This window comes from Glandiceps talaboti, chromosome 1 (genome assembly GCF_964340395.1).
Source record: "Glandiceps talaboti chromosome 1, keGlaTala1.1, whole genome shotgun sequence".
Classification (NCBI taxonomy): domain Eukaryota; kingdom Metazoa; phylum Hemichordata; class Enteropneusta; family Spengelidae; genus Glandiceps; species Glandiceps talaboti.
The window spans coordinates 31392222-31407419 of NC_135549.1; the positions used below are offsets into that span (position 1 = coordinate 31392222).

The following is a 15198-nucleotide window of genomic DNA, read 5'->3' on the forward strand; positions in this document are numbered from 1 at the left end:
TACATTCATTGCATCACATCTTCTGGGATGAAAGAATTGGTGGTGCATGGAAGGACACTGTCAAATACAAAAAATCCACAACATGGTGTATCAACTACTTGCTAAGCTCTACGTATTAACTTCTGTATTTTTATACACATTACTATCGCAACAGTTCATTTTTTGGTCCCTTTAATCGACTTCATACACACATCTTTTAGAAGGTTAGGCTGGGGTCAGAATTTACGGCAGGAGGTTGAGGCTGGGCTAAAAATATTTTGGTAAAAAATATTTTGCAGCCCCCTTTGCGCTCTCAAAAACTGTAATGACCCCCCCCCCCCCCCCCCCCCCTCCGAAATGAACCTAAGAATTTTTGCAGCCCTGCCCCCGGTTACACATATTTTAATATGTGTAATTATACAGTACCAGTATGATACACTACAATAAACTAACAACGGAAATCAACTTCAGCGTCCATACATAACATTAACAATGAGAGATTTCTTTACAAATAGATGTGGGCTTTGCTAAAAAGGTCTGACATTGGGCTGTAACCTGTAATTGGAAATACTAAGCCATCACGATTTTCTCTTTCAATCTTGATTTGGGCAAAAACAGCATTGCCTGAGATACCTAGTGGTGAGGGTGTGCATGGTAAGCATTAACAAAAAATAGCGCCAATAACATTGTAATACTTACTGTACAGTTTTCAAAAAGGTTTACCCACATTCTGATCCATGGTAGGTATAGGTGTTCATTTGCTGGATGATTATCCAGTTGCCTATCCAGCCCTGTTATCTTTGCAATATACACGATCATTTGGCTGTTGCTATGGGTATGGTCATGTTGCTAGACATATTTGCCTACATTTTTTGAATGTTTGTTCACTTGCTTATGAATCTCTGATGTTATCTTTGCAATATATGTGGTCATTTGGCTGTTGCTATGGGCGTGGTCTTGTTGCTAGGCACATTTACATACATACATTTGTTGAATGTTTATTTTGTCTATTAATCCCTGTTATCTTTGCAATATATGTGATCATTTAACTGTTGCTATGGGCATGGTCATGGTTGCTAAGCACATTTTACATACATTTGTTTATTCAATTGTCTATATAAATCCCTGTTATTATGTTTGCAATATCTGTGGTCATTTGGCTGTTGCCATGGGCGTGATCTTGTTGCTTGGCATATTTGCATACACTTTTTGAACGTTGGTTCACTTGTCTAACATTAGTAACAATTGTTGTTATCTTTGTGAAATACACCACAGTTTTGCTGCTGCTATGGGCATGGTCATGGTTGATAGGGATATTTGCATACATTTTTTTGAATGTTTACTCACTTGCCTACCAGATGATGTTATTCAATCAGAATATACTGTCATTTGTTTGTTGCTATGGGCGTGGACATAGTTGTTGGGGCAATTGTATCAAAATGTTTTGAAGCAAATCTGCAGAATAAACACTTCTAGAAACATCTCACCATGTTTCATTCTCATTGACCAAGTACTTTTTGAGATATAGGTTTTTGACCAAAATTCACATGTTTACACCTAATTTTCATATCACTGATGAGATCATTATATGCTTAATAGTTCTTCATCTATACACCCCCAGTTACATCCCCATTAAGTTTCATCCCAATAATCTGCTTAGTAGTTTTGGAATTAAAGATTTTTGACCAAAAAGACACATTTGTAGCCCTAATTTGCATATCATTGATGGGATCATCATGTCGTGAAGAATTCTTAATCTACACACCCTTAAGAATCTTCCCACCAAATTTCAGATTGATCTGCCCAGTAGTTTTTTGACCAAAAATCACTTTTTTCCTTCCACAAGGAAGATGTGGTATTAGGGGTTGAAGTTCAATGCGTGTCTGTGTATGTGTGTGTCTGTATCACCATTTTCAAAAAACGGCTCCATCAATTAGAATGAAATTTGGGAGAACTGATTAGGTTTTGGTTAACAAATGAATATTAATGAGCAATTTAAGTAATTAATAGTTTTCGGTAATCACACATGTCGCATACATGTGTGCCAAGGAAATTATAGGCTGCACTCAGCAGTTGTTAGCTGGTTCGTCTTGCAAATGTCGAGGTTCAGTACATCGCACAGCATTCGTTCCAACCTTGTCAGTGATATTCAAAGCATTGGGTAAGTAATCATACAGTTTGCATGTTTTGATGATGACTTTTATTTCAACTAAAATGTTAGATGGAGACTATAGCTGCTATTATGTTACAACGCTAAACATCACTGGCTATATTCGGCACTCACCAATTACCCCCAAAATGTTAATTCAGCACCTCGCCATGTGAGGCAGTGTACGCCATTTTGATCTCTCAAATCAAATACGTTTGCAATGGACTACTTTTAATTTATTACAATAGGAAGTGTTGCCATACGGCTGTAGTATTAATGTCATATAAAATCAAAGTAAAGTTCATTATTTTCCAGCTGGGTTGTTCTTTTACTTGACGGATAACAGTAATGTTACATGTGATAAAAAAGCACAGTTGTTGTTTACACTGCGCTGTGTGTGACATCCTTTGCTTTATGAAGTCCACACTGAGCTTGTCATCCAGATCAAAAGTTTAGTGAGCAAGTCTTCAATTACCCCCAAAATGCTAATAGTTTGTAGAGGTAGCATAAGTTGGGTCTGATTACCAGAACCAGATGTGTCCCAAAAAATGTGTACTATACGGACAGGTACTTTGCTAGAAATGTTGTACACCACAAGCTATGCCATCTCACATTCTGAATATTGGAAATTACTAATATTTAAATAACATAACATAACATAAGTGACCACTTTTTTTACTGTCAACAAGCCACTGTCGTTACATGTCCTAAATCGGAAAAACCAACAACTTACATAAATTTTATAACAGGTAGGACATGCTTTTTGTAAGCAAGGTTATCAATTTTTGGCCTACCATGCACTATTTGTATTATTGTTATGCACACCATATTGTGGTGATTACATATACCATTGCCCTGCCATCCCTGATGTACTTCTTTCCTATATCTGAAATCGTGAACTCATTCATAACTGGTAAAATATGTTCAAATTTTGTTTAAAAATTAACTTTAAACAATACTTTTTATGTACAACACTTAATTTTTTTTCCTCAAATAAGTATACTGCAAATCTGATGCACTCTCAACCATCATGATCGAATCTCCCTTCATATGTAACTGCATAGTGCAATACACAACCAATTCAACTTTCACTGTACATTATTTTTCTACATTGTCACTAATCTTTGGCAAACAATACATGTATCATATCAACCAAAATTTTGTTTTAACTGAAAAACTTCTCAAATCTGATAACACCATTTATTATCTTTGAAAGCTGAGTTTCCATAACTATGTGTAATAACACAGATAGGTCATTGTGCCCTAAAGGTTCAATGACCATTTAATCAATCAAATAAATAAATAAATAAATAAATAAATATAAATATCAAATTATGTTTATTTCCGAAATACATTAAATTATCATGTACAGGTACAGTATTATTGGGTTCACACTGCATCAAGCTGGAAATATATCAAATTGCAATGATTGCATCTTTTTCTCCAGATATTACTAGAACCAATTATTGAACTAATGCTGCAGTATTTTGCAATACAATTAGCATTGCTCTTATTCAAACCTACTTTCATAAGGCCACTTACAAATCTGTAGTGAACATTGCCAAGGCTTCCTAGTATTATTACGACAACTTCAGTATGAAACTCGTAGTTATTTATTTCCAGTGATAGTGTACTGCATACTTACATACATATATTCAAAATGATGCACACACACACACATACACAATTTAGTTTGATTAGAAATTGGTTGGATGTCAAATTCTTACAACATTCATATATTTTTTTTTTCAATAAACAAAGAGTAACAATCCAATATGCTTTGTTTCAAGCCATGATCTCAATATCTAACACTTTTTTCTTTTTTCTTTTCTTTTTTGGGATGTCATGGATTCGCCTTGACTAACTGAAGATATCCAGTTGGAGAGGAAGACATCTGTAACAGACATTCATACATTCAAACCAACACTTACATCCTTACTGATACAACAGAAATTCAAACACATTACAGTTATCAACTTTATCAACAAACACTAATATCAGAGGTAATACACTGAATGTGCAACACTCACTCATATAATCACCAACCCCTCAAACAAACACTAACATATTTACTCCAGAAGGAGAAATCCCACTGATGGGAATTAGTTGAGTCTATTGTGAGCAATAGAATCAACTGCCAAAAAACTGACTAAGGCAGAAAATCAAAGGCAAAAACCAAAGGCAAACAAGACATTGTCAAAAGTCTAAACAAAGAAAAACATTATATCACGTACAAAGAATATCAAACAACCATAACAGAAAACAAAAAAAAATGAAATAATGACAACACACACAAATATTTACATCATGATCTTTATAGCAATGGGCAATTAACAATCAATGAGGAAAAATAACTAATTGCACATCTCTGTATTGAACGAGAATATCAAAACTTTGCCCTTATGGAAGGCATTCAGTTAAAATCTGGGTTTTTTTTTACCCAAATCACACATTGGTGGTAAGATCATTTTCATTTGAACAATTTCCCAAACTAGACACTCAAGGTAATACAACCACCAAATATCATGGCAATCGGTCCGGCAATTTATGACTTTAAGTTTACACACATGCACACACACACACAGACAGACACTTTGCCATTAGCATTACTGAACCCGTTATCAGTTCAGTTGTGCTAATAAGGACATTTTGGCAGACACACACATTCGCTTGGCTAAATGAAGTGAATAATTTTGCAAACGTACAAGGTAAATGACTTACTGAGGTTTGAATGTTCAAAAAAGTCTCCAGAGAGAGAGAGACAGATAGAGACAAAGAAAGACAGACAAACAAAGAAAGAGAGAAATACAGATAGAGAGTCTATATACAGACAGATATACAAAGACTGACAAACAAATATAGACACACACACGTACAGAAGAAGACGTGCATACACAAACACATTTGCTTTGTTGTCACTCCTCCACCTTATCACTGAATATAGGTTTAAGAAGTTATTGCGGCAAAGCACTTGGGAAACAACTGCTCTCGAAGTTTAATTAGGTTGAAATCATGATCAAATGTTTCACCCCCCCCCCCTTTCAGACATTCGGAATCCTCCCTTTGAACGCTCAATTTATTTCATGATCCCATTTCTCCCCAGGGCCTCCCCCTGCTGTAAATTCTTGCCCCAGCATTGGCTGATAATTTGAAATACTTTTCACTTTCATCTAGCTGAAACTCTTGTTCAGCAGGCCAACAGTTAGAAAACAGGGGTTAATGTGACCACAACCTTAAAATAGATCTAAACTTCCCAAGCCGATGTCCTTAGAGGCTTGACTTGTTTGACCTGTTACCAAATTTCCCACTGTCAAATTGATGAATGAGACAGCGACATCACCCGCTGTGCAATGTACTAGTAGTATGCATGTCTGTAAACGTCGGTAATGAATTTGAGAACTTGTCATTGTTAATTCTATTGCAGCATAGGGCTGTCATAAACCACGATATAAATAGGGAATACAGCTCGGTGCTGATGTGCCTCACTCCTGTACTAATATTGTCTCAGTCCACAAATGGTAGTGTGACAGGCAGGGGCCGTCAATCAGGCCGATAGAAGAACCATGGAAGTATAGGCCATAGCCTGGCCGTCTATCACCTTAGCTGCTCTCGCTGGGTTGTATTCTTCTGCAACTTCCTAGTCCAAGGAATTGTAGGATAACTTCACTTCAGCTGCCATTAAAAAGTGTTGCCGTGTGAAAAAAAAATTTGTCATGTCAAGAAATTGTTTTGTATGCAAAATAATTAAGTACACCCTCACAGAAAAAGATTGTGAGTGAAAACTTAATTGCGCCCTCAGAGTCAGAGAGTTCCACATATTGAAATTAAACATTACTGATACCATCAAATTTAGTTTTGCTAACTAAATGTTTCATATTAAATAATAAAAGTTTACTCATGGAAAATAAAAGTTTCCTTCAAGAATTAAAAGTTTGTTCTTGGAAAATGAAAGTTTTGTTCAAAGTATGAAATTTTCACTCTTGAAAAATAAAAGTTTCCTTTCAAGAATGAAAAGATTTGTTCAAAATATTAAAAGTTTGCTCTTGAAATACAAATAGTTCGTTCACAGTATTAATATACATGTATAGTTTGTTTTTTGGGGAAAAGTTTTGCCAAAGCAATAGAGTTTGTGGTGTCATTTGTGGGCCACTACTATTTTGTCCATAACAGGCGATGAATGTCAAATGCAAAAGATTGAGTCGGTTTTTGACATTGTTATTGTAAACGAATAATAACTTTTGTGTATGTATGTTTGAACACAACAGTTTAAGTGATTTTATTTTTTATTGACTGACCTCAGTTTTATGAATATGTGTTTTATAGGACAATGGCTGCACATCCACAAGATAAATCGATTGAACAATCCAGACACCCTGTAGAACAACTTAAGAATGTAAGAAAGTTTATTACAGAAGATGTGATACCGATTATGGACGCATCCATCGATATTTTCTGGGACTTAGATGGAAAATACAAAGAAAAATCGAGCGAGTTAACAGATTTGAAGGACAGGTAAGACAACAAAAACATGAACATGGAGTTTTTTACTATACCTGCCATGTCCTATGTTATGTTTCCATTTTCATTTTGGGCTGTGATTAGTTACACTATTATGGTCGGGAACCATTAAAAATGGAGGGGGGCTTTTACTATACCTGCCATGTCCTATGTTATGTTTCCATTTTCATTTTGGGCTGTGATTGGAGGGGGGCTTAAAGAGGAAAGAGGAAAGAGGGTGATTGTGTTTTCATTTGGGAGAAAGAAGGGGGTTGACCTCAGCTTATTTATAGGCAATATGCATATAAACCTGTTTATTATTTATAAGTATAAGTTATACAAACCAAAGGGTTTGCAGTTCAGAAAAATTGTTTTAATTCAATTAATGATATAGTTATTGCGGTGTTAATCATACTTCTCAATAAAAACACAATAAAAGTCATGAGTTTGTCACTTTCCATGGTCGCCAACATTTTCATTTTGACTCGAAAACGAGGGTGGAGGTTCTTGTAGCAGGCCAGAAGCAAACTTTATTGCGTGGAAGTCTATGGACGTCAAGGTGCACGCATATGCTAGGACTTGTCAATTACCGTCCTCACCTATATCAGTGGAAGTAAAGAAAACAAAGAAAGGGTACAAAAGGAACCTAGGAAGAACTTCTTGTGGCAATTAAAAAATAAAAAGGCAATGAATTGTGAAATTGAGAATGTATTCTTGATGATTAAGAAGGGATATACGCAAATAAGTTATCTAAGAGGAGGAAAAGATGTACAACTCAAAATATGTTATCGAGGAGTAAAATAAGTTGTTGATGCAAATAAACTATCGAGGAGCCAAAAGAGACCGGTCAGTTTCTCCAACCTGGGGTGGATATTGCCATTGGGCTGACAAAAAGTCACTGACCCCTCTATCTGTAAAACCAAACCCAGGCTGAACCCCCCCCCCCCCATCACTTAATTCTAAAACATGATGACCCCCCTTTAAACCATACTCGTAAGATATTTTTCATGGTGCTTCAATGTGGACTGCTTGACTGTCACAAATACTTTACAAGACCCTGGGATAGCACAATCACATAAATTGATTATTGACAGTAAAGGGTAAATTAAAAGTGGAGTTTAATTGGATCTAGACCGTAAAAGATATGTGGTAAAGCTTGAGAAGGGAATATGTACACCTCTCATGGGGTCCTAGGGGTCTCCCCTTAGAAGCCCTGGAGCTCTTTTACTCTTAATAGGCAATTTTGAGACGATTCAGACACTTTCAGGCAATAATTTCCAAGCTTCACAAGACACTGAGCACCAACATGTAAAAAGCAACTTCACAGGGTTGAAATATTTTAAAGATAAAGTGTAATGCCATCTTGACAGTAAGAGGGGAAGAGATTGAGACTGGGATAAACTATGTCTTGTGTGTGGGGTGAGCAGGAATGGGGTTCTAGGGGGTCTTCCCCCCCCCCCCCTCCCCCCCTCCCATGAAGTTCTGGAGGTTTTTTTACTCTTGAAGTCCATCTTTAGGCTATGACAACACTTCAGGCAATTATTTCCAAGCTTTACAAGACAGCACCATCAAGTATCAGAAACTATAATTTATAACTTACATACTTACATAGAGTTGAAATATGTTCTTAATCACATCTAATGGTAGTATTATTGGTATGGGAGATTTGGAGTTGTAAGGCAATTTTTTGACTATCTTGGCAATAATTTCACATCTTTAAAAGACAACAACTCAAATTAAGCAAAGGGTGAAGATTCTTAAGAAAAGTGTAATACCATTATGACATTAATTAAAAGGTTGGTGCGTCTGACTGTTGGTTGAATACATGGGTGTCCTCTGGGGGTGAGGGAGTCCTAGGGGTCTCCCCTTAGTCCCTAGCAGATCCTGAGGATTTCTGGTTCTATTAAGGTAATTTTTAGGTTATCCATAGCCTTTGTGGTAATATTTCAAAGCTTCGAAAGTTTTCAAAGCTAAAGTTAATGTAAGTTTTAAATTAGGTTCCCGTGTCACATAAAAATGGGCCCATAACATTGGTACAGTGACATTAATATTGCATGTATAGTAAAGTCACTGGTATGTTAGAGAACTTTAGGTGGTCATACCTAGTGTATAATATACTATGATATAATCTAGATTAACTTGTATAAACTATCTATGAAGATTACCATTACAAAACCTTCAAATTCACTTTTGCCCCAAAGTGCAATATAAGTGAAGCATTAATTGTGAAACAGCCAAGTATTTACATGACATGTTCTGTAACTAGTGTGGTAGCTAGATAATACATGTATATGTATTTGTAGAGTTATGTTTGAACTTTCACGTGAAGTAATATTAAAGAATTTATGTAAGAAACAGGGACAATATTAACACATTATACATGTACCAGTCAGTTCAGTCATGGCTGTATGCCATTGCAGAAAAGGATTTTCTTCTTCCATCACAATCCAAAACACAATGACCCCCCCCCCCCCCATCCACAATTTTCGAAACAGCATGACCCCCCCCCCCCACTGCCAATTTCAAAAACAGGGTGAACCCCCCTCCCCCCTCCTAAACCACCACCCCCTTCCAATCCACCACCCCTTCCCCCTGGCTGAAGAAACTGACCGGTCCCTTAGTTGTTGACGCTAGTCAAATAAAGTTATCGAGGAGCCAAATAAGTTGTTGGCGTGAGTCAAATAGGTTATCCATAATTATGTCACCAATACTGTGCCATAATTAGTAATTAATGGCTTTCATGAGATATATCGTTTGAGTGGTTCAGAGTATTTATAGAATGTGAACAGAATGTGAACATATTCGAGAACTAAACATTGTTGAAATAGCGTTGAAAGGGAAGATGAAATTTGCCATGCATCCGAATGTGAATGTGAATCAAAAAATTGTTCAGTCGAATTTACCTGGCCTGTACCTGTGTTTTGACAATACAACAATATAAAACCTATCCAAAAAGTCTCAAAGTCTGAAAGTATGTGAAGAAATCGAAATAACTACTTCAAATGGATGTTCACCGAGTTCCAGTGTTTGTGCCAATCTAGATTTGCCAATGAACGCGGTTACATGGCCATTACGCTGTACAGTGAACATCTGGCAGTGCCGAGCCCGAAGTCTGCACTCATATACGTACCATGTTATGCCATCCTTGATGCTATTTATTGCCTGTTGAGGTATAATTTGCACAGTAATCTCTTCCTAGGTTTCTTTTGTACCTTTTCTCTGTCTTCTTTGCTACCACTCACTTACAAAAAAAAAAAATATAGGACACAAAGTTGTCATATAGGATCCTATAGGGCAAAATTTGCCCTTTTGAGCTATCCTATTGGGCATTTTTTGTCCTATAGGAAAAAACTTGCCCTAAATGGCATTTTTCCATAGACATCAATTCGAAATGTGCCCTGTTGAGCACGTACCACTGTGTGTGTGTGTCCATGGTATAGTAAACACAATACAATACAATACAATACAAAAATACAATACACATTGTCTGCTGAAGATATCTTTCAAGATGTATCTAAAAGGAATTTGGCAAAAGGAAGTTTAATTATCATCTGAACTTAGAATATACAAAAATTTCTCTTGACTGTTTAAAGTGTTAAAATAAGCACATTTCAAAGATATCAAAGAAAATAAAACCTCTGTCTTATTTTTGTGTTGTGGGCAGTGAATAATAAAATGATATTCATCTTCAACCATTGAAGGACAATACTTACAAAATATTTCATTGGCAGGAATTTTCGGCACCTTCTACCCAACTCTATTTGTTAATGAAAATCAAAGACTCTAAATTTCATAATTAATCTACGACAAGTGGGATTCTTAATCTTGATTAGGTAGTTTTCTAGTTTGAATACAGATTTAAAAGTTCTATAAGTTCTAAGTTTCTTTTTATCATTTTTACCATTTCTTCTAACATCATTAAATAAATCATTAAACCAAGATTTACAAAAGTCTTTGCATAGATTGTCCTGAATTGTATTAAGGGTAGAATTAAAATTACAAATACAAGACCAAATATTGCTCTCGCTATATTTATCAAGCCTATCTTTTATATAGTTTCCCCAATTTTAATAACGCATGGAAGATAAGTATGCTGATTTAATAAACAATCATCACTTATAACTAATCTATGCCAACTTCAACATATGCTTAATAACAACAGAATTAACACGAAAACGCCCCAATTCCCCTATAATACCATTAATTTGGAGCTCTTTTAGAAACACCCAATAAAAATCTATAAAAAGAGTAACTAATCTCATCAAGAAAATTCTTCTTTTGATTTATTTCGCAACCCCAGACTTCGCAACCATAAGTCATGATAGGAACTATTAAACGATCAAAAAGATCTAAAGCTATATCAACTGAGATACACCGAGTCTACGTAAACTGGAAATAGCTTTCATGGACTTTAACTTCAAGTTACAGAAATTTCTTTTTAGCTTACCATTAGCAGAAATTATAATACCCAAGTAGCAATATTCCTTAACATTATCAATTGAAATTCCATTTAAATGAAAACTAACACTTTTAATCAAACGGTTGCTTTTATTGAAAACAATGACTTTAGTTTTCTTGATGTTTACAGTTAATTTCCATTTTGAACAAAAGTTGTGTAACTTATCCAAACAGTGTTGTAAACCATTGGTAGATTCTGACAATAACAAAAGATCATCAGCATAAAGAAGGCAATTTAGAGAAAGAGAGTTAAACTTAACTGGTAAATCCTCATTGGAATCAAAGATACAAGGTAAATCATTTAAATAAATATTAGATAAAGTTGGACTTAAATTACAGCCTTGCTTGATGCCTACCAAAGAATTAAAAAAAATTGTGAGACCAGCATTTGTGTTTACACAATACTCAACATTATCATATATAGATTTAATCAAATCATAAAATTTACCATTTACACCATAATTCCTCAGTTTCCAAAATAGACCATTACGTCAAATGCTAGCTATCAAATGCTTTGCGAAAGTCAACAAAACAGCTGTAAAGATACTTATTACAATTACTTCACTTGGTAGTAGAGTACACATATTTCTCAATTGCTGATTTAAGTACAAAAATATTATCAGATGTTCTCCTCTTGGCCCTGAAACCTGACTGGAAAGGAGTGTAAATTTTGTTATCATCTAAAAAATTAACAAGTCTACCATTTAAGACTGAGGTGAAAAGTTTTGCTAAACAACTATTTATAGAAATGCCTCTATAATTTGAAGGATCACATTTAACACCAGACTTAAAAATAGGCACAAGAATGGCATTCTTCCATTGACTAGGAAAAGTACCTGAAGTGAGAATAGCATTAAAATACACAATGGTTTCAGAAGAACATGACTACCAAATTTTAACATCTCATTCAGAATACAATCAAAACCTGGTGATTTACTAAATTTCAACTTTTGTAAAGCTTTGAAAATTTTTGATTCAGAAAATACACAGCATTAAGAACTTTATCAATTTTATCATTTGAAGTTTCCATACTCAACAAATCTGATTCAATTATCTTAGTGAAATCAGCATTAGTATTACCAGACAAGGTAATCTCACCAAGTCTCTTAAAATGTTCATACCACTCATCTACACTAATAGAAGAATCAGTCTTATTTTCAACTTGAGATGATAATTCTTTTAACAATTTCCAGAAACTATTTCTATTCTGAGAATATGCAATTTCTAAATGTGTAAGTTTGCTTTTCTTTAACTGCATTTTTTTAGACTTTAGGAATTTTTTGTAGCTTTTTTTTCAACTTGAAACATCTACCTCTAATGAAAGGATCTCTTGGAAATCTACTCAGCAACTTCAAAGAATCTTTTAACTCCTTACGCTTAATAAAACATGATTTATCAAACCAAGGCTGACTTTTCTTATTTTTCCTTTTAAAATTAATTTTTGGTGTAATCTTCTTGAGTGATTTATCTGAGACCTTGTAAAGAATATTTTCAAAATGAGAAACAATATCATTACTATTCATCATATTACCACAAGCAAAATTTAATTTCTCAAAATCATCTTTCAAAGATGGACAATGCAAATTATCAAGGAATATTTGTTTTGAATTGTCATCCCATATATACTTACTTGGATAAGGTAACACATCAACAGAAGATTAGAAATTAACAAGTTAGAATTCGTCTGTAATAAAAGACCAACTGGGCAATGATCAGATAAATGTGACAAATAAAAAACCTTAAGATACTGAACCTGCGCAAAGACTGATTTGGTAATAATACCATAGTCTACAATGCTATATCCTCTAGGCTTATGACAAGTTAGTCTCGCTGCTAGACTCGTGACTATCGTCCCTAATCTGTTAATGTATACCGAGCGACGCAGCCATGAGAAGAGAGGGAGCAGTCCCGACTGGTCCCTTTCTTCTCGCGGCTGCGCCGCTCGGTATACATAAACAGATCTAGATTAGGGACGATAGTCACGAGTCTGGCAGCGAGACTAATGACAAGTTGGCTTTCCATTTAAATCACCAACAGATCTACCATTCAAAATTAATAAATTATTTTGAATGCATAAATAAATGAGTTGTCTACCAAAAGTATTATTGCAAAATTTACCAGCATCCATAGAAGCTCTATCATGAAAGTTATCCGGTAAATAATCGATCTCTGTTGGTCAAAATTCTGTCTCATCATCAACAATATAATCAATTTCAGTACATTTCTTTGATAAACCACCCTGGACATTCCAACTACCAACAGAAATGGAAGAATGTGTAACACTATATTCTTGTTATTCACCCTTTTGCTAAAAATACACATTCTTGAAACAAATTCAAGAACACAACGTGGAAACACCATTAAATGCACTAAAAATTATCATATAAAAACACTAGTGCAATATTAACAAAACACCTTCAAAACTTCAGTTGAGAAATGTTAAATCGTTCACTTTAGTTAAATGTAGTGAACACAACTTTTACAGTATTATCGGTGTACATGTACTCCAAGAATAGCATATATTGTGGCACATAATTCTGTATTTCCAGGTTTAACTAGGTCAAACAATCAAAGACACTAGAAAAAACACATCAAAGACCACAAATGTAAAAAATGCCATCTATGCTAATACTAGAATTTTACACTGAAAAACAAATTCCCTACAGGACTGTAAAATAATCACAATTTCCTACAATAACAGGACTGCCCTATAGGACTGCACTGTAGGATTGCTAGTTTTTCCATAGGGAAAAGGACAAATTATCAATTTTTTTCTCGCGATTTTCCGGATTTCAATATTATTTTTTGTATATTTCAAATAAACTTTTAAATACTGTTTCCTCTCACTGTTTTTTTTCTTTCCATTTCCTACCTGATATCAATGTCTTATCTGTGTTTTTCAGCTTTGCATTAATTAGTAGCTTGCTAGAACAAACTCACTATTTTCCCTAATTAACGCATTATGCTGTGAGTGTAAACATCCACTGATCCGACTAATGGAAAGGGGATTGGAAGAGTGATTCCTTTCGAAAATACTTACACCCATCCCTCCCCCTCCGCCTCAAATCCTCCATCCAGTTTGTCTCCCAGCTTCCCTCCAGCCTTCCCTAACTCCTACCATCTCACCCCTTTCCTACCACATAGTGGTTGGGTCTTTTGGGAGTAGAACTTTTTGAATTGTAGTTTATTTGTAGCTTAGAGTATTTGTACACAGAAACCAGTGCTCTCCCATCTTACCTATCAGCATCCTTGTTGTTAACTTTTGCTTAGCCTAAGGGAGAGGGCTGGAATCTTTTAGTTTGTAGTATTAATAAACTACCCCCTACTTGAACCAAACACCATGTTGTGTGCGTGCCTATTGTTTGTGTGTTAGCTGGACTAAGTGCCCGCAACTCCAGTTGTTTTCTGACTGCCCAGGATTTAATGCCCAAATTAACACATTATGCCGTGAGTGTAAACATCCACTGATCCAACTAATGGAGGTAACACGGAAAGGGGGGCAACTCCAAGGAGTGACAGGAATGGCTTGAAGAAGCTAAGCTTGCACAGACCACAAGGCAAGTAGATGAAAAGAAACCTGCGTTTCCTTGTTTGTATGGTAAGTTAAACATTCCTGTTTTAAAAAATACTTAATTGTTCTGTTTTCAGATTTGAGAGTTTCAAGAGTTATTACAGTAACTGTGTCTATCTTTAATTTGAAGATCTGAGGGAAACAGCTTGGCTATTTTATGACAGCATAACATGTATATTAATACACTAGCAAAAATAATGTTACAGTACAACATGGTATACAACTGGCAAATAGTGGCATGTACATAAGGCTTTCATGCAAGTATGATATATATATATATATATATATATATATATATATATATATATATATATATATATATATATATATATATATATATATATATATATATATATATATATATATATATAGTTTTGGTAGTACTGGAACTCTTTCTTGGTTGTAACTTGGAGTTTCACGCATAGTGCGATCGTCAGACAACAGAGAGTTGTCTGACGATTGCACTATGCGTGAAACTCCGAGTTACAACCAAGAAAGAGTTCCAGTACTACCAAAACTATTACGCTCTGCCACTGCGGTATAG

The 15198-nt window shown here is 35.1% G+C and overlaps 1 protein-coding gene across 1 annotated transcript in view; it reads left to right on the plus strand.

Annotated features, from left to right (window-relative positions):
* LOC144442077 (uncharacterized) overlaps positions 1-15198 on the plus strand; it is a 41431-nt gene that overhangs the window by 16081 nt on the left and 10152 nt on the right. The window contains exon 2 of the mRNA XM_078131351.1: positions 6452-6640. Within this exon, the coding sequence (XP_077987477.1) occupies positions 6456-6640 (185 nt within the window). The 5' untranslated portion in view covers positions 6452-6455. The remainder of the gene's footprint in view (positions 1-6451; positions 6641-15198) is intronic.